Consider the following 19,636-nt stretch of genomic DNA (forward strand, 5'->3'; position numbering starts at 1 on the left):
GCAGCAAGAGCCAGCTAACAACACTGCTGCACGTCCCCCAGCAGCAGCTCGGGGAGGGAACACAGCCATGTGCATCATTTTTGGCTCTCGGTGGCTTTGATTTGATGGGATTTTTTAAAAGGACATTCTGAAGCCAAGAAGTAGAAAGTGTCTTTGGAGAGACTGAGAGGAAAGATCTACAAAACATGGGAGCCTCATAATGCCTATGGGACTCTCCAAAGCCCCATGGATCATTCCAGGGACCCTCTGGGTTTCACACCAGGCTCCTGGGATCAGCTGCCCTGCACCATAACCCAAACTGCACCTCTAATCCAAGATGCACAGTGCTGGGAGGGGAGAAAAAAGACATCTGCTGACCATCAGTAGATATGGCAAGAGTCCAACAACAATAACAGAACGGGCTTAAATACGTAACCGTTCTTTTCCTTCCACTCCTCCTCCATGGCTACCATCCTTGCAGTACTGAAGAAGTGCCCTGATGAATAAATATCTTCTTTCGCTTAGCAACAGAGTCATGGTTTTTTTGCCTTGCTCAAAAGAAACACATCTCAAACTAACATAGATGATTTAAACGGCAGTAAATATAGGACGTGGGTGTAATCAAAAATCACTGAAACGCAAATCGCACTTTTTAGCCTGGGTTATTTTAAAGCATGAGCAAAACTGCCAAAGATCTGTAGAAAGAGCAAGGAGAGGGCTAAAGGGGAAAGGAAAATCACAGCAAGATTTGAGGAGGACAGAGAGATACTGTCCATTCCTCCTGAGCAAAGCCAAGGCCAGGAACAGCAATGAAACCTGAGGTTTGCCTTCAGCCTTGAGTACAATCTGAGTTTCTGCAGCAGATTTCACTTTTTACAAACTGCAAAGCTCACATATAGTCAAAAATCTGTTAAATGCATAACCCCAGTGCACAGCAAACGTATTCTTTTCACGGCTCTATTACTTTAACAGTTCATTTAAGATGTCTGCCTTGCATTTTTCCATTTGGTGTTGGGAAAATGTTTTCTTTCACGTGGCATAAAGCCCAATTCAACAGAAAAAGAAAGCCCTCCCCATTTCCATGGGGCCCTGCAGTATAAGACATGGGACTGATTTTACCTTTAAGCAGGCTACTTTCAGCTCTGTCACCAGTATTTTGGCCCTTTCCTTTTTGCCCAGGCTCTTTTCCTCCCCTGTCATTTAGAGGATGAGTTAATCCTTTGCTGGTTCCTTGATGCATCAAGGGCAATTCCCTACCACCACCTCTGCTCCTCTAAGGGTTGTCATCACCACCTCCACCACAATCCATGAGAACCGTCTCCCTGCAGCCCTTTGCACCCCATATCCTTAAGCCTTGGTCCCAAAGAATGCAAAGCTGTGCTGCCACCAGTAAAGCGTCACAAGACACAGGTCTAGCTGGGTTTTTGGTGACACCTCCCTGCTCTTTCTCCACCAAGAGAAATATTCCTGATTTCCATACAAATCACAACAGGAATCACAGCTGGACCACAGAACACAACCTGGTTTCTATCCAAAACCAAACAATGACAAATATCACTAAATGCAAAACAAAACCATGGCATGGTCCTCCTGATATGGCACCACGAGAGGATAGCCTGAGAGTCCAGCAGTTCCGTGGGGAAAAGTGGATCTTTGGGATGCCTGGCTCCTGTGGATATGGGGGGGAATGGCAGTTGGAGCCAGACAGTTCCAACATGCCCTGATTTTATTTCTCTAGAGAGAAATAAAATATATCACAGGTAAAAAAAAAAAATCTCAGAGAGATAACAGCATTTGTTTCCTGCTGAGTTTTTCACAATAAAAAACTGGCTGAATTTTTTTATTTTTTTTATTTCAGACTGAAGCTGGAGATGGCAGAAGGTATCTCTGCAGCCAAGGAAGCCCAGCTCCCCAGCTGATGCTGTGTAATGCCACATCCCCTTCTTCATCCTGTTCTATTCCAACAATGAAAACCTGTTAGGTTCTTTTCTCTAATTACCTATTGACTTCAGAGAAGAATCCCCCGTACTCAGTGATGAACTGAGGAATGATTCCCATGTCACACCCCGTCAGGACACCGTGCTGTAACGCACGTCACAAGGCTGTGCCGTATGGATTTGTACCTAAAATGACTCAGTAGAATGATGCCAGCTGTGCTGACTGAGAATTGGGCTGCTACGTGGTTTTCTATTGTATGTAGATGTCTAAATCCCTAAGCCTGAAGTAAAATAATTTATAAGCTTCAAGTAGAAAAGATCTGCTCCCAAATCCTCATAGTTTTTCAATCCTAGTCTCTAACACATTATACTCTTTCTGTATTTAATGTGCCCTTAAGGTGGGGATTAGGCAGATATTTGATTACATCTTTTATGTTTATGGCAATTTATTTCCAAACCTTTACAAAATTTAATTAAATGCTACATATTTACCACCTCATCCTGAATTAAGAGAGACCAGCAGAGGAAAATCTGTCCTTAAACAGAACTTACATTTCTAAAGCACCTTTTATTGTGCAAGCACCTTTGGAGTGACTGCATAAAATCATCCTGAGCTGCCTTAAGATGTATCAGTGCAGACATCAAAGCAGCTCTAATACCCAGCATCACGCAGACCCGCACACAGCTGAGACCACTGTGTTCGAAAGCACGAAATAAAACAGTTCCTGCCGAAACCAACCATTGATCCTCTCAAGAGGCAGCCGTGGCCATGGGGAAAGTGAGAGCAGCAGCCAAGCTCAAGCAGTAAAAAACAACCTTTGCCTTTGAGAAGGCTCACAGGAAGGGGCCTGGTAGCCAAAAGCATAGCAACTTCATTCAGTCCCACAGACCCTTTTTTTGAGCATCACTGTTCACAAGAGCCATTGTGTTCCCATGAAGCTGAAGGGGAGCTGAGCGTTCCCAGTGAGGAGGAGAGCTCAGCAAAGACAGTTCTCCAGAACTGGGAATGATCAAACCATCTCCAAAGGTAATCCCCCCCTTGACTGAAAAGAATTCCAGGGAATGGGAAATGTAATGCCATTTCCTTAAAATCTGGACTCTTCTCTTAGGTTGCAGCTGGGGTCACCCCATCCCTGGCTCAGTGAAAGGCCACACACCTGCATGCATCATCTTGATGCCATGAAGATTTTTTGCTTTTTCTTTTATACCCCTGTTATACCTTTTTTACAACTTCTGTATTCCTAGTGCTTTTTGCCTACATTCTTGGCCTTGTTTGTCAAGCTAAGAGACTAAACATTTTAGAAGCTTCGTAGCTAGGGATCAGTGTGCCCCAGACTGCAAGGTCCTCTCCAGAACACATTCTGTAAACTAAGATAGAACCATCCAGGGGAAGGCTCCTTGGGGAGGGGGGGCTCACTTGAGCCTCTCATTGGGGAATCTTTGATAGATATGCTAATTAGTAACACCTATAATGTTACACCCGATCTTTTGGGGCATATTCGGTGGGGTGCATTTCGATGCACATGACCTGGACATGTGCACCTAAGGATCCTTAAAATAAATACCAAGGTAAAATCCCTTTTTCCCTTCTAACCGTGTATGACTCTTGATTTTAAGACCAGGAAAAGGAATCAATCTCTGTGGTCATTTTGCAGAGGGACACAACAAAAAATCTGTCTCTATTCAGCATTTAGGACCAAAGACATTGGTTTTGATGCCAAATTTTAATTTCAGGTTGGAAATTGGGAATTTGTCCTATTTTAAAGTCTGGGTGCAGCAGAAACCATTCTGAGAAGCTGTCAGATCAAAAAGATAGGGAATCTCCTAAGATTAGCTGAGTTCTGCAGCTTTGCCCTTTGGGGGCAAAACAGAAGAATGATATCAAATTTTTATCAGTTAAGAAACTCAAGCCTGGTTTGAACACCACCACATCACTGCAGTCCATCAGAATAAATTCAGACTACATAAGGAGAATACTAAAAAAGGTTTAGTTGAAAATCTCACAGGTTGGCTAGCATCAAGGTCAAAGCTGCAGACACTCCTGTGCACAGACATAGAAAACAATGAATCAGTAGCAAGATCCTGCAACTCTCTGCCCATCCTTTCAGTGTCAAAATGCTGTGCCTTATTTGCTGCCTCCCCATCCTATAGGCTTCAGGGTGGAATGGTGAGATGAGATCTCTGCAGCTATGGACAGTGCCACCTGAGCAGGCAGGGCATCCCAGCTCCCTGTAGCACAGCCAGCTTCAAATCCTTTAAACAGCTTGGGGGGGTGGGATTTAAATCATTGATCAGCCTTGCATGTGCCCTCTGTACTGGGCTGAAATTTCACTCCTTGGGTTACCACGGTTGGAAGCACCACACGTGCACAGAGCGTCCCACTCTGAAAACTCACTCATTGCTCACATCCGAACAGCTTCACTTTTCCTGGATCACACAAAGGCATTTCCCAGGATTAACCATGGTCAGGCCAAATTTTGGCCTTCTAGCTGCTGTTGTTGACATCAGAGAGCATTAAGAAGATGTAAAGCTGTGTTTCACTTTGCCTGAAAAGTCCCACAAAGGCCAGACAAATTCTATTCAAAGACTGTTATCACAGGTCCTGCACTGACAGCCACTTTCCAGGTCCCTGGGAAATTCATAACATGGCTTCCCTGAGGTCAGGATTTTACTCCAAACTTGGAATAGTTCAGGCCAAAAGGAGTTTCAGCAGTTGCTGCGTGGGCTCAGAGGAGCGGCTGGAGCAGGAAGCCAGTGTTTAACAGCACTTGCAGCCCTGCAAAATTTTACAAGACACAACCCTCACGTTAGAGGATCCATTTCTTTCTTCATAAAATATACTGGGCCTTTCCACAAACTCCTTTTATTGGTCCATTTGGTTACTCACTCCTTTTATGAACTACTCAGGTTCCTGGATCATCTGGAAAAGCCAAGGGAGACGACCAAGCTGAACCACACGGATGTGCCAGCCATCACTAACAACCCTCTCTGCTACCAGGGCTCAAGCACTGTGTGCCAGCACACAGGGCAGCTGGATTTCATCCCCTGAAAGGAAGCATGCAGGATCTTTTTAACCCATTTCTTCTCACTTCCTACAAGATTTTGGAGTTCCAAAGTTGAAATAAATCCCCCAAACCCAGGTGCCTTTATGCCTTTCACTCCAGACCAAAATCCACCTGGCAGCAAACAAGCAGTTAAGACTGGGATTTTTTTTAAACCAACCTCCTACATCTCTTCCTTGGGGGTCCTTTAACTGATCCAGTTAAAGAGCAAGCTCGCAGGGAGGTCCACATGCTAACCTAATAACATATTTTTACTGTGTATTTAAATAGTTTCATTTCTATTGACATTGGCTAAGGTGAGTCCTAAGGCTTGCTGGTTTCCAGCACAAGGCTGGACAATTCATGAGTGCAGCCTTTCAAGCTCGGCATTGCCACATCTCCTTTAACAACAACAGAACATTTCACAATGTTTCCCCAGGAGATGGGTGCCTGAGGCAGTCTGTGTACTACGTCCGCTCAAAAAAGACCAGCAAAGACTTTCAAGAAAGGAAAAGCCAAGCAGCATGAGCAGATACGTGCTGGGCTCTACACATGTGCTCCTGCCCAAAAACCTGTAGCCAGGTGGGTCAGAAGCAGGGTCCTGTGCTCCAGGCTGTGGTGCTGCAATTTGCTTTTGGTCCCAATCCCAGAGCTGCAACAGTTCATTCCCAGCAGCGTTCTCCCAGTACCTCCCAGCCCACCAGCAGAGGCAGGAGCATCTAACTGGTGGTGGCAGCACCATATTGCTCTCACAGCCCCAAAATCACACAATCCAGGAATCACCATAATGGGACAAAACACCCTTTCCCAGAGCCCAGCTCCAGTGACATCTCCAGAAAAGTAACTATCCAGGCACAATGATATAACAGCATCTTTATCCTAGTGAGAAGGTGCTTTGGAGCATGTGGGCCAGCTTGCATCCTTGAAATTATTCACATATGTCGTGCCTGAGCTGTACCAAGCCCTTGTGAAGTAACCAGCCAAGGGTGAACGCTGCTTGAGACAATCCCACAGAGAGGCTAAGCCATGTAACAAGGAGCTGTGCTGCCCTCCCAAATAGCAGGAGCTACTTTAAAAAAACCTTAATATTGTAATCTTGGATTAGTCCCTACTACCCAAATCCATTTCATCATAATTAGCACCCATTATTATAAAGCCCCTCCAGTATTTCCATATTTCTCTGATCATTACACTCCAGAGATACTCTGTAGCAAAATCTACCCAGCTGTATATTTTGCATAAACTGGTTATCTTGAACCACATGCCCTCTCATTCTTGTTACCAGCCCCATATTTTCTACAACCGCATTAACACTTCCAGCCTCTTGCAGGAGCTCTGCTTTCAGAGACGTAGATTAAGCCCAATGCAACCAGCTCACTGGGGGAGACAGGAGGAAATCTGAATTCCTCTTGAATTAATTACTAAAATCTGAATATTGAGCATGGCATCATATGGTTTTACCATGAAATACCTCACCCAAAGCATGGCACAAAATCCATCTGCCCAGAATATTTTAACAGCACTACAATGCAGCCAAAAGCTGATCAAGGACTTTGCTTTGGAGTTCTTTATTCCCTCTTAAAAGAAAAACACAAGGTGCACTAAGAGTTCAACTAGAAACACACCTTGGCAGTGTCTGAGCAATTAGCTAAAGGGAACAGGAAAAAAAAAGAAAGAAGTCCATTTTTGTTGGAAAAAAACTTATTACAGAAGATGAGGTAGCCCCAATCTCTGTGATCAGCTCTGGACAATAAAGCGCATACATCTGTACCTCCAGGATGGGGTCCCTCACTAGCAAGCAGGTGCTTCATCTTCCAACTAACAACGCTCCAGCCAGCATCCAGCCCTTCCACAGCATCCTTGGGGCTAGGACTGCTTCCTGCTCCAGGACAAACCTCAGTATGTTAAATTTCCTTATACAGATAACTTCTACAGTAAGGATAAGAACAATCTCAGGACATTTCACAAGAGCCTTGCAACTCCACTGGCTTTGGTGCTGTTGGGAAGGAGACCTCAGCACTGAAAACTCCAACACAGAACCCCCAAGCCCTCAGATCTGCTGCTTTTCTAGACAGAAGGACTCTTAATTCTGCACCCTCCAATATTACCCATCTTTCAAGATCTTTCCTTCACTTGGGTATTTCCCAGCATCCTAGGATGTCCCCAGACTCTGTGCCTTCAAGAAGATGAAGACTGCAACACTTCACTAGTCAGGGCCTCTTCATTTTCTCGTCTCAGCACACTTCAGTCCCCTCTGAAGCTCAGCGTAACACCAGGCTGAACATTAATCAACACAACATGCGCTTCACCTAACTTCAGCTACTACTACAAATATTTAAGTTTTATATTATGTGCTGGGTTTATTTTTACATATATGCCACCCTGTCTCTTTTTATATACACACTCACACCCCTGTATAAGCAAACACAGAGTATTTCATTTCTGCAAACTATAATTTAAGCACAGGGATTTTTTTTCCCCTTCAGGCAGCTGGAGCAGCAGCTGAGTAGTACAGCAGTGATGCCGAGTGCCCTCTGCTGTACATGAGGCAAATGTTTCTTTGTTTAAAAATATTCTTGAAATACTTATAACTTTTCTTAGGAAAATATTTATGAAAATTACATTTGATCATTTCTAGCGCAACATGCAATACTGATACCACCAGATTTCTCCTGTCAGACTGAAAGATTCACGTCTCTTCCAAGTTATATCAGCAGCAAGTAAATAAGTCTGGGCTGGAACTGCACAGGGTACAATGTGAAAGTCTTTTATTTATACACTTGAAAATAGCAAAGGGAGATGAGAACAAACAATATAGATTTATTATTCAGGCATTTATCAGACAGCCTTCACACTTCAGCAAAGCACACATCTATTAGATGTACAAGCTGAAACGGTCACGTGGCAATGTGAAATCATTCTTCTATTGTAAAGCAGTGTTGTTCCTGCTACTGGAAGGAAAGATAATATTAAAAAATATTCAAATATATGTAGTTCAAACTGCTACACCTTGTAATAAATTATGCACTTGATATTAAAAATCCAAGCTATGTTGCACAAACCTGACTTTAGATTATTAACTTTTATTGTCTTCTCATGTCCCAGTTCTTCTCACATCTGACATTTAAAGGGGCTGCACTTTAAACATGTGGCCTTTATGGCACCAAAAGCAGATAATATGGCCCAGCCACAGCACTGTGATGAGAGCCCCCACTGTTTGATAGGTGAGAAGAGAAAGGGAATCAGCCTTGTCCCCACCCTGCTGCTACTTCTTCAAATGTTGTGTAATTTCAAGCAAAAGTCTCACTTTGATAGAGTTTGAGTTTTGCAAAAACAGGGATTAAATAATCTGCAAAGAGTCAGGGTAAAATAGGGGACACCAAGGCCCACAGCATCTCTGCACAGGGCTCCACCTCCACCCAAGGCAGATGGGTCAAAGAACAGCCAAGTCTTCCTCCACAAAGCAAACCCTGCCACAAAGCACCCAATGGCCTGGAGAGGTTGGAGCAGCACTGTGTGCTACACAAGCATCAAAATCCCAGTTACTGGCACCACGATGTATTTTCTCCCTCCCTGTGTCACACTCCCACAGAAGAAGATGTCTTTTTTTAACCTGTCTCTATGCAATACCTCGGCTTTGCAAGCAGGGCCCATCTGCTCCGCAGAGCTCTGTGGCGACACCTCCACGGCGCCCTTGGAGGGTAGGAGGGGAACACTGAGGTCCAAGCACCCCTGGGTGCTGGCTTGAGATGCCCAAGCCTCCAGGTGCTTCCACATAGCCACCCTGTCCCCATCATGTCAAAGAGCTGGTTGTTGACCAGCACAGTCACACCAGAACAACTGGTTCCTCATCCTTTCCAGTGACTCACTGCAAAACCTCTCCATTTCCAGTATTTGTATTCACTTCACAGCTTGGGTTTCCTAGAAGAGGCACTACCCAGGAAAACAAGCCTCCTCTTATGCCCTCCTGTAAATGTGTCCACATGAAGCTGATCAAAAATATTCCAAATTATTTTTTTAAACAAAATCTTTTACCTGCATTTTTTCCCCCGAACAAAACACTGTGGTTTTTTATAACTTTTCATCTTGCTCTTCTCAGGGATTCTTGTCCTAGATTCCCTGTCTTGGTTAAAGGCCAAGCATCACTAGCTGAGCCAGAGGGAATATACAAGCATCTTTCTAAAACGGTATAGAAAAGAAGAATTGGACTCTGGGAGCCAATTCACTTTTATGCCTTGGGTATTTAAGGATCAAGCACATTTGTCAGCTGACACCAGGTAAAAAGATGGCTTTGAGACTATGGTGTCTAAAGAAGCCTCTCAAAGCATCTCTTTACCAACTAGAGCAAAAGAGAAAACAAGGAGCAGTGACACAACCTCTAGTGTGGCTGCTAAGCCCCTGGAGACAGCTGGGCTCACAGGCCACTCCTGGTGACACCAGGGGCACAGGGAACTTGCAACCACTGCTCCGCTTGCAAAGCAAACAGCTGAAGCCAGGGAAACAGGAACCACCCAAGACATGCTGAGGAGGTTTCCTATGGTTACTGCTGCCATGGAAATATTTTTTTTTTTGGCTTGATCTAAATAATCTCTGGCTCCTTGGCTGCAGTATGCTTCCTGCAAGGTTGGGTTGGATCCTTAGACCTTCACCCTGCCGCTGGAATGCGACCGCACTGAGCACTGGCCACCTTCGAGCTGGTCCAGGAGCATCTCAAACTTGAGCTGCTTGGGCTTTCCTCTGTACTCCCTGGAGCCTGTGACTTGGTTTCAAGGAGAAGAGGAGGAAAGAAAGTGGAGGGAGGGGAAAAGACATCCTTTACTAATTACTCACAGCTGTGTCTGAGCAGCTCCCACTTCAGCTGCCAGGAGCTGCAAGCTCGTGCTCTCCCCAGCAGGCTTCGGAGCAACAGAAACCCCTCACAGGGAGAGGGACTCTCCTCCATCCACCCACAGGCTCTGCATAGGGATTTCAATAATTACACTTATACACTCCCCTTATCAGCCAGAGCAGCCATTATGTTTCTTATCACAGCAGCAGCAGCATCCACACAAGGGCAATGGATAGGGGATGAAATATTTGCTGCAATGGCTGAGTACAAAGTGTTTCCCTCTGCAGTGAGAATAATAATTGAGCTCTCCAAGTGATAAGCTCTGGCGTCAGGGTCCTGTGAAGAGCAGAGCCACACACAGGAAGAAACAGCCTCTACAGCACCAGAGAGGAGCACCCTGAATTTTCTGTACACCTCCTGGCCCAAGCACCGGTGAACTGAGAAAGGTTCTGGCTGTTGGGGCTGCACTGATGCACCTGGGGTCTGCAAGCATGAGAAAAATGTTCTTTACAGCCACACTCATGAGGTTCACCCTGAAATTAGTTTTCCTCACATCAGACAATTCTGCTAATGTTACAAATTCCTCCAACATTAGATAGTGACCACGGAGATGCTACAAAAGAAAAAGTCTGGCTTTCCACTGCCATGGCTGGGAGATTATTCATTGGAGAAAAAAAGCAAATACCCAAATGAACACCACAAATTGCAAAGCCAGCTGCCAAAGGTCTCAGCTGATACTATCGGCCATCCTTAAACTCGGTGATAGACTTACAAGCCAGACAATGAAAACGCAATTCATTATTAGAAGAGTGACTCACTGGTGTAATAAGGATGGATTACTGGGCGGGGGGAGGAGGGGAGGGGGGAGGGAAGAATGTCTTTGAAAAAGTCTAAAAGACTGCAGATTGACTTTTTAAGGGCAAACAGAAAAAGAACAAAACCAAAGAAACACTCTTGAAAGCACTGAACGTACTCTCTAAAGTCGAGAGCAACAAAGAGGAGGGCAGTGCTCAGTAGGCGTCAGCCGAATAGCTGCGCCCGGCCCCTCCAGCTGGGCATCCCGAGTTCCAGCCTTTATCCCACCAAAGCGGCGGCTGGCAGCTTTTTCTTCCACGCCATACCACGCTGGTGACAAAGGCCTGTTGCAAACCCTCTATTAAAGCAGTAGGAGTCTTCCTGCCTGCCCAACACGTGCCATAGGTGGCACAGCACCGCCGGGTTCCAGCGGGACACATCCTGTGGGGAGCGCGGATCCGTGCACTCCTGGTGCAGCCAGAGAGGAGCACTGACAGGACTGACGCTACAGCAGGGCAGGAAAATTCAGTAATGGGATAAGGATGCCGACGGCAGGGATGACAGCTCAGCTCTGCATGTAACAGGACCAATGCAACTCTTTATCTCCCACCTTCTCCCTCTCATCAGCTCAGCAGAGGCTTCAACAAGCGATTTAACCCATTTCCCTGGGCTTGGGTGGATGCACAGGGAGCTCACCTTACACATGCAGCGGCACTAATCTGTTACATCAGTTCACCATGTCCCACTAAATCACAACCTATACACCTCCCAAATCTATAACAGCAGCCTCCAGCACCGACAGCTGTCTGCTTCAAGGAAATCCCACTGCAAGCCAATCCATCCTGCTTCCACGTTTTGTGGGTCTCTCTCGGGCAAGTCCATCTCGAAAGGCTCCATGAGGCAACTGTGCTTTGCCAGTGTCCGGCAGCGCAGCCCCGTGGCTGAAGCACCAGGAAAGTGCTCACCAGCCACATGCTGCCTTCAGGATGGCAAACTCTGATTGCCAAACTCGATCACACCAGGCAGGTAACTTTCTACTCTTTGCATACCAAGAAGCAGTTGTAGTCATTTTCAAAAAAATATAGTGCAAAAAACCCGACCAACGTTTTAAATTACTTGTTTAGAAGTAAAATATCACAGAAACTTACAATTCAGTGTGTCTGCTCTGCAGACAGCTATCCATCATCAGTGTCATTCACAATCACACCAGAAACAGAATAAACCCCACAAAATCAGCCCAAATCCCGCAACAGCTTGTAAGTGTTTTTTCACACCATTCATAAAAATAGAATTGCACAAGGCCACTTCAAAACAGACAGAAAATCTACCCACACTGCCTGTTCCCTAGGAGAAATTCTGCTTTTCTGGCTTTTGCCAGCAGCTCAGTGGCAATGGAGCTGGGCAGAGTAGCTCCAGCTAGAGCAGCTGCAGAGCAGGACTCTGTGCTCTGCTGAAATTCAATCAACAAGTATCTCAAACTCCTTTGAATTCTTGCAATACAATCCTGAGTGGCTTGTAAAGGATTTCAAACAGGCTTCCTTGGCTTGCCCGGAAACAAGTACATACCTCACCTGCTCTTTTGTACATCGCATACAAAAAATTAAAGAATTTATTTTAGGCTTTTTGCCAGGGACAACACTGCCTCTGACACTGTAATGCTTTGGTAATGTGGATACTGTGTCCCCCAGCCAACACAAACAGGATACCTTATCGGTCTTGGCTGTTTTAAGTGCTCTTTCAGCAGCAGGGCATGAAGAAATGGAACCCACAAGTCAGAAAAAATGGTTGGGAGTCCCTTAAATGCAACTGTGCACTCAACATTTAGGAAAAGATTGTCCCAGGGCAGGACAAAGCTGATACCTACACCACGACCCACCCAAACCCCCATCCCAATGGTCTGGCTGCCCCTTGGTAGAGCTGCTGTGGGAACAGTGGGAGCAGCACAAACCATCACTCATCACCCCTGCTCTATCCCTACTACCATGGGGGTGAAAAGCTCAAAGAAAAAGTAGACCTGATTTTCCAAACACTTACACAAGTGTCTAATCTCACAGGGGTAAGAAAATAGGACAGCTGAAGTCATTGATGCCAAGCCAAGTGCACACTGCAGCATCCCCCTGAGCTGAGCTCCAGTGCACACAGCAGCCACCCACAACAAACCGCTCTGGGCACAGGGGCTGAAGGGCACTGACTGTCACTGAGGAACCTGGTAGGGAATGGCTTCTCCTTTCTGAACCTGTGACCAAATAAACACACAAAAATAAATTAAAAACAAGCTAATGATACCAACTGCTTTGTGAAAGGCTTTAAAATCAGCAAACAAACCCAACCTTTGATTTTTTTTTCATCCCCTCTGCCAGGATGACAGTATCTTTGGGAAGCAGGTGACTCCTGCCCAACCCGAGGGACAGGCACAGATACCCTAGAGACAGCAGCACCCTTAGCCCTCCACAGGCCCTTAGGGAATCACCTCAGGAGCGCTGTGATGGAGTTGCACTGGTTGAATTTTGCCCATTTTAGCAGGTTCCCCACTGCAAAATGATGAATTTTCTAAAACCCTCCAGGACAGCACAATTCACCGTGGCAGTGGAAGGAAACATCAGCCTATTCAAGATAAGGCATTGCTATTCTCACATCTCCAAAACCTTTCAAATAAACATGCAAGGAAGTGGAGAATATCTGAATCCTAAAGGAGAGAGGCACAAAGCCTGTTATTCATGACAGGCAAAAGCTGGGAGTGTGTGTGTGCAAGAGACATAACCTATGAAAAATGCTGAAAACATATGGAAGCAATAATCTGTACTTTTTTTTTTGAAGCAGTAACAAATGTTTCAGAATTCGGTGTTATTCGTTCATGTGCTGTGTTACAAATATTATTGTTTCTGCTCTCTGGAGGAGGAGCTAGGCATCAAACTGGAGACCCAAAGGCACCCAGGGATACAGGAGTCTACTGGGGTGTACCTCCCATGCGCAGCATCAGAGCTGGGGGAATGCAGACAAAGGCTGCAAACATACAGAATTTCTCACTCCTCATGCACAGCAATCTCCAGAGCACTGGGCACTGAACAAACACGCAAACAAAACAAACATCCACTGCCACAAGCAACTCCCTGCCTACAGTCAACAAAGCAGAGAAGGGAGTTGCAAAGCAACTTGTGCACCATCACCCAACAACATCAAGCACCACTGGGCATCTGGTCCACCACCTCATTTTGGGTCACCGTCCCATGACACACAGCTCTTTACCTTGTCCATAGGTTTTTGTGATCCAGTGGTCAATCACAACCCTTTGGGCTGATCACCTGGGATCTCCAGGCGGATCTCTCCTGAGAAGCTGAAGTTTGTCTCTGCAGATGCTCCCTGACCCAACAAGGCCAGATGAGATCAGACTTCAGTGGGACTGACTGCTGAAGATTATAGCAAGATACTGAGTTATGGAAATAAATAAATAAATCCTCTAAACAACTGTGTGCAGCAAAATTTGTTAATATGGGATATTACTGGATACTACATCAGGTAACATAAATTTGCCCTGGAAGTTAAAAGCCAGGCACTGTGTGCTGTACAAACACATACCACTGATATTAAGAGCATGACATGTGACAGCAACATATGAAGAGAAGCAGATCTCTTCCCAGGCAAAATGTGATTACAAGGGACAAAGATCACACGACGTATGCAAGCAAAAAGATGCTCCAAGAAAAGATGTATGACATAATCTCACACTGAAACTAAAACCCTGGCAAACCAGTCTTTGTCTTTATGTCATGTTTATTACTACTTTTCAAATGCTTCTGCAAACCAGAAGAATAACTATGGCAACAAAGTCTTCTCCAAAGGTTTTCATACTCTATTTTTAAAATTGTCTTCTCTGTCACAGCATCTGAGTTCCTTCCCTCAGAAACTGGCCGTATGCCACTGCCTCTGCAGGCTTTGCAAACCAGGTGGTACATCCCCCTTTCCTCAAACCAAAACTCAAACACCATCCTGAGACCTGGGTGTCCTGCATCTATGTTTTTAGCTGGTGGGTTTGGAGAAAGCAGAGAGCAGGGAACAGTAAGGTCTGTTGAACTGCAAGAGTATTTTGCAAGGCTTTCTCCAGGAGCAAACCATGGTTCCGTGTGCTAAACACATGCGCCAATCTCCCAAAGGATCCGCTATTTTAACTGCGGCACTAAGGCTGCAATTTTACTTCAACCAGAGTAAATCTGAAATTAGTTCTTCACAGTAAGCTTAACAGCAGCAAAAGCCAACCATTTGTCACCTTTAAGGTTTTCATACTCACACTAATTGCACCAGGACTAGGTTATAAATTCCCTTCCCTGCTCCTAGACCACCTCCCTGGAAGGCTTTTCTCTACAAGACATTATGCAAAAGACACTCCTAATGGCTATTCATTCACCAAACTACAGTGACACCTTTATTTAATGCCAAAGCCTGTTAACAAGCTGAATGGCACACAGTTTAATGTAATGCAGATCTGATTAGAAAACAGCAACCAGGCTCCTAAGGAGTTCCATTTTTACTGAATTTGATTTCCCTTTTTCCACACAAAGCCACCTTTCAAGTATTGACCTGTATTAATGAGGATATGGTTATGTACACCACATTTCCATCCTCCAGACTGGAGCCCACACAGATGAACTCAGTCCTTCTGTACTTTGCTGACAACCCACCACAGCTAAAAGCGATGAGACGAGAGGAAGGAGTTGTTTTGCTGCTCAGGCCATGAGAAATTCAGGGTTTTACTGGTTATAGTTTGACAGCTGTGTCCTCATGGACTTCGCGCCCAAGGGGGGTGGAATTTAATCTTCAGCCTTCTCAGATAAACCACTTACTTTCTCCTCTTTGGGGCTAAATGATTTAAAACTAAAAATTGAATTTCTGCCTTACAACAAAAGGCAGATATCTGTGGCGTGCAGAAGAGAGCTTTGAGGGGTAAGATGTAGGCTCTAGTTGGGCTCTAGTTTAACCGAGGTGTTTTCAATTCCTTGCTTCCACCAGATTAGCATTAAATAGGCTGGCACTCGTACAGGATAATTCGCCCATTACCTTGAATGTGGGATTATAATTTCAGAGCAAAATTACGAAGATTCAAAAACAAACTTAAAAAAACAGGGACGTTACTTAATTATTTAACAATCCCCTTTCATCTTCTTTCTGCACATCACCTACAGTACAGAGACCAGGCTTATTCTGAAAACAGTTCTGCAGAGTATAATTTATTTTCAAGAGGTTTCCCTGTCTCAGGAAGCATGCCTGTGCTTCCAGGAATGATAAATTCAACGAATGTTCAGAGCCATCTCTGAGAAAAGTGGCTTTTAAGGCAACAAGCACAGGAATCTTCATCGTCTAACAAAGCAATCTGCCTGCTTGATGGAATGCCTGCACAGATGACGCCTAAAATCACAGGTAAGTAGAAAATACACAGTCCAGCATAATTAGGTATAGACAATGCCTGTCTCAGCAATGGTTTCAGTGTCTGCAAAAGTTCATAAATTCTGTCTCCCTAAAGCGTTATCACCACTCGGCATCTTTGAAGCAAAAACGTTCAATTTACATTTATCAGCAAAACTCCGCTGTTTAAAGGATTATAAAAAGCCTTACAAATCTCTACTGGTCAATTGGTCCAGAATTATATCCCTAATCTGAGGATCTCCTTGCAAACCCTTGTTTTCTTTCTATCTCACTCTGCATGTTCAGGTGAGCAGCCCCACCAGTCAGTGGCTGCATCACCTCATGCACAGAGGGCACAGGCTCCTCAGCATGTTTTCAGCCTACAAAACTACTGTGAATAATTTGCCTGCTTATCTATTCCTGGCATTAATAGACCACTGGCTAGTAAAAAATGAACGCATTTCCTCTCTATTGTGTTCTGGCAAATAGGCTGCTTTTATTTGGCTTAATTGCGTAATTACTCTTATATCAGGCAATTAAATAGGAATGCCTGCAGGAGGGCTCTCAGCTCATCGAGTCCTGGTGTAAGGTCTAACCTGCTCAGCGGGATGCAAACCTGGAACATGAAGGCTGCAGTGCCTCTGGGGGCTGACCCCACCCATACCCAAAGGGTCCCCATCCTTCTCCTGCTTCAGGGAATGTGACTACTTCTTCCCTGAGAGAAAGCTGCTGGAAAAAATCCATACTGTTTTATCAAAAATTCTTTCCCATGTCTGGGGCTCCTCAGCAAAGGAGATGGTTATGGGTAGTCCTGGCAGGCTGGAGCCTCCTGCACATGGGGTTGGCAGGATCTGGCCAAGAGGCACAGTGTGCCAATGCAGAGGGCACAATCTGAAAAGAGCTGCAACATCCCTCTCATCTGACACTCCCCAGGCAGCTGGGTGCCCCTTCTTCTGGGCCATTTGGCATCTGGTGGGATGCTATAAAAATTCACTTAATTCTTCAAAAGCTACTGTACAGGTGTACCCTCTGACATAACAAAACATGAACCACAGCACCTCACAAGTCCTTGGAGCAAGGGAGAAATATTGTTGGTGACCATGGCTTTTCTTCTTATCCTTCATTTGAAAGATCTCCTTGACACTTTTAAGCATTACAAAGCAGCTCTGAAGCAACACGAGGAAACCCGGGACAGCCTGAGAAAGCCGTGAAAAGGAGACAGCTCCGGGGTGACCTTCTGAATCTGCCACATGTGTGTTAATAGATTTATATCACTGGGAGGGTGTCAAGAGACCATATCTCCTGCAGCCCAGGAGAAAGGGACACCTTCAGCTCCTGAAGGTTTGAGGTAGGACATGATACACCTGGATGTGGCATCAGCACCTGCAGAGGGCAGGCTGGAGGACCATGGCGAGCCCCACCTGCCGCTATGCATCCCTCAGGGCAGACCTCACCCTATGGAACCTGTCCTACCACACCCTGGGGCAAATGCCACAGGGAACGATGATTTGCAAGGCTGAACATTAAGATAGAACTCAGAAGGAATACATCAATCCCCCTCCTTGCTCTGAACCCAAGCTTTAATCTGGTGAGACACAGCTCTGAGAAGTAGGGCAGAGGCTGGGAGGAATGCCAAGCACAGCAGATGCTGTAGAAGAGGGTATACCCTGAAAAATAAGGTTAAAAGGTCGCCAAGGGCTCCCTGGCCTACTAAGACTGTGCACAGCTCCCAGAGCCCACAGCCCAGATTTAATATTACCAAGTCCCAGATCACCCATCAGCAGGAACTCATTTCGAGGCAGCAGAACATGGGGAGGGGAGAAAGAGCTGACCCAGGAGAAGGCCAGGGCTTGCTTTGCTTAGCAGGCACCAGTGCTGTCAGGTTTGTAAAGAGACACAATAGCAACAGCCAAAAATACTTGTTCATTCCTACACACTCCCATCCATTTCAACAGCTAAATCTCTGCTTGGCATCACTGACAAGGGCTAAATCCAGTCACAGGGGAGGCAGGAGTTTCATGGAGCGGTTTGGTGCAGACTGCCAGAACCCCTTCAGCCCCGTTTTCCCCTTCCCACCCCACCCAGGTTGTCCCTGCCAGGTGAGGGCGGCTTCAGCCCCCGGCATGACCCAGAGCAACAGGACGAGCCCCTGACCGCAGCGGGGAGGCTGCGAGTTGGTAATTACCAAACCAGTTACCCCAGTCCCGCATCTGGATTCTGCTGCGCCCCGCACCGGCGGCGGCCACGGCCACACCTGTGGGGCACACCTGTGTGGGGCTGACCGTGTCCCCAGAACGCCTACCCTGGGTGGGCAACACGCTTCGGACTAACACAAGCACTCCCAAAGTAGCCATATCTGCACCCCGGATGCGCACGGAACTGGGAGGGAGCCGCAAAACCCTGCGAAGGGAGAGCCAGGATGGGACCTGTCGTGGGGGGGACGGGGGCGATGGGCCGGAGGATAAGCGGGGTCTCGCCGGGCCTTACCTCCACTCGTGCAGGGCGAAGCCGGGGCACTGGTCCCCGCAGGTGTTGCAGGGCTGGCCCCGCTCCGGTTCCCCCGACGCCGTCAGCTGCAAGGAACGGCAGAGTCAGCGCCGGCTGCGGGACGAGGGGGACGGGAACAGGCACCCGGGAGATAAGGAAAGGGACACGCCCGGGGGAAAGGCACCCGCACGGCTGGGAGAGGGCAGGGGAAAGGCTGGAGGGGGGACGCACCCCAAGTAAGGGGCACATGTGGACGGCGGGGACCCGCTCGGCGCCGGGGCGCAGCGGGAATGGAGCGGAATGGAGCCACAGGTTGGAGCGGGGCGGGGAGAGAAGGGAGAGAGACCCCCCGGCACTCACCGAGCGGCTGGAGAGCCGCTTGCGGGAGCCGCGGCCGAACATGGCAGCGCTCCCGGCGCAGAGCCCGGCGCAGCCCAGCCCGAGTGCGCGGCAGCAGCGGCCGCCCCGGCCCGGCCTGGCCCGTCCCCCCCGGCGGCCGCCCCTCGGCCGCGCTCCCGCCCCTCACCCGCCCCTCGGCCCGGCAGGCACCGCCCCGGGAGGGACCGGCTCCCCCCGCCCCGTCCCGCTGTCATCGCTCCGCTCCGCAGTTAGCCGTGCTCCCCGAGCCCTTCGCGGCGCTTGCTGCGGTGCCGCCGGCCTCGGGAACGCCGCGCTCGGCCGGGTCTGGAGTGGGCAGTGCAATGTCCTCGGTACGCTCCACAGCTCGGGTGGTAGTAAAGAAGCTGAGCTCCCGAAGGACAGAGGTAGGGCTCAGCAGGGCTGAAGGGCGCACGCTGCGCTGTGCAGGGGGATTTTACTGGCCCAGGCAGGGAGCGAACATCCAGGGTTCCTGCAGGGCGTCTGATCCGCTCCTCAAGGAGAATAGGTTTAGTTCACAAACACCAGCAGGGTGTAGGGAAAAACACTGACGGGAAATATATTTGCAGCCTGAGAAGCTGTGCCGGGACACAGAGCACCTGTTACAGCCCCGGAGCTCACGGTCCTCCCAGAGCTGCTTGTGGGCTGGCAGGGCAGTGAGCCTGGGATCTGTGGGGCTGGGAGCTGTGAGCCTGGGATCCATGGGGCTGGTTAGCCTGGCATCCATGGGGCTGGGAGCCGTGGGGCTCCCAATGCATCAGCCCACTCTTTTCATATATACAATGCACTAAAAG

General features: G+C 47.3%; 1 protein-coding gene across 1 annotated transcript in view; it reads right to left on the minus strand.

Annotated features, from left to right (window-relative positions):
• PRICKLE2 (prickle planar cell polarity protein 2) overlaps nt 1-18,932 on the minus strand; it is a 108,505-nt gene extending 89,573 nt beyond the window's left edge. Inside the window, exons 1-2 of the mRNA XM_039558908.1 lie at nt 18,825-18,932; nt 18,465-18,550 (exon numbers count right to left, since the gene is read on the minus strand). Coding sequence (XP_039414842.1) covers nt 18,465-18,550; nt 18,825-18,866 — 128 coding nt within the window. The 5' untranslated portion in view covers nt 18,867-18,932. The remainder of the gene's footprint in view (nt 1-18,464; nt 18,551-18,824) is intronic.
• Between the last annotated feature and the right edge of the window lie 704 nt (nt 18,933-19,636).

Source organism: Corvus cornix, chromosome 12 (assembly GCF_000738735.6).
Source record: "Corvus cornix cornix isolate S_Up_H32 chromosome 12, ASM73873v5, whole genome shotgun sequence".
Taxonomy (NCBI): Eukaryota; Metazoa; Chordata; class Aves; order Passeriformes; family Corvidae; genus Corvus; species Corvus cornix.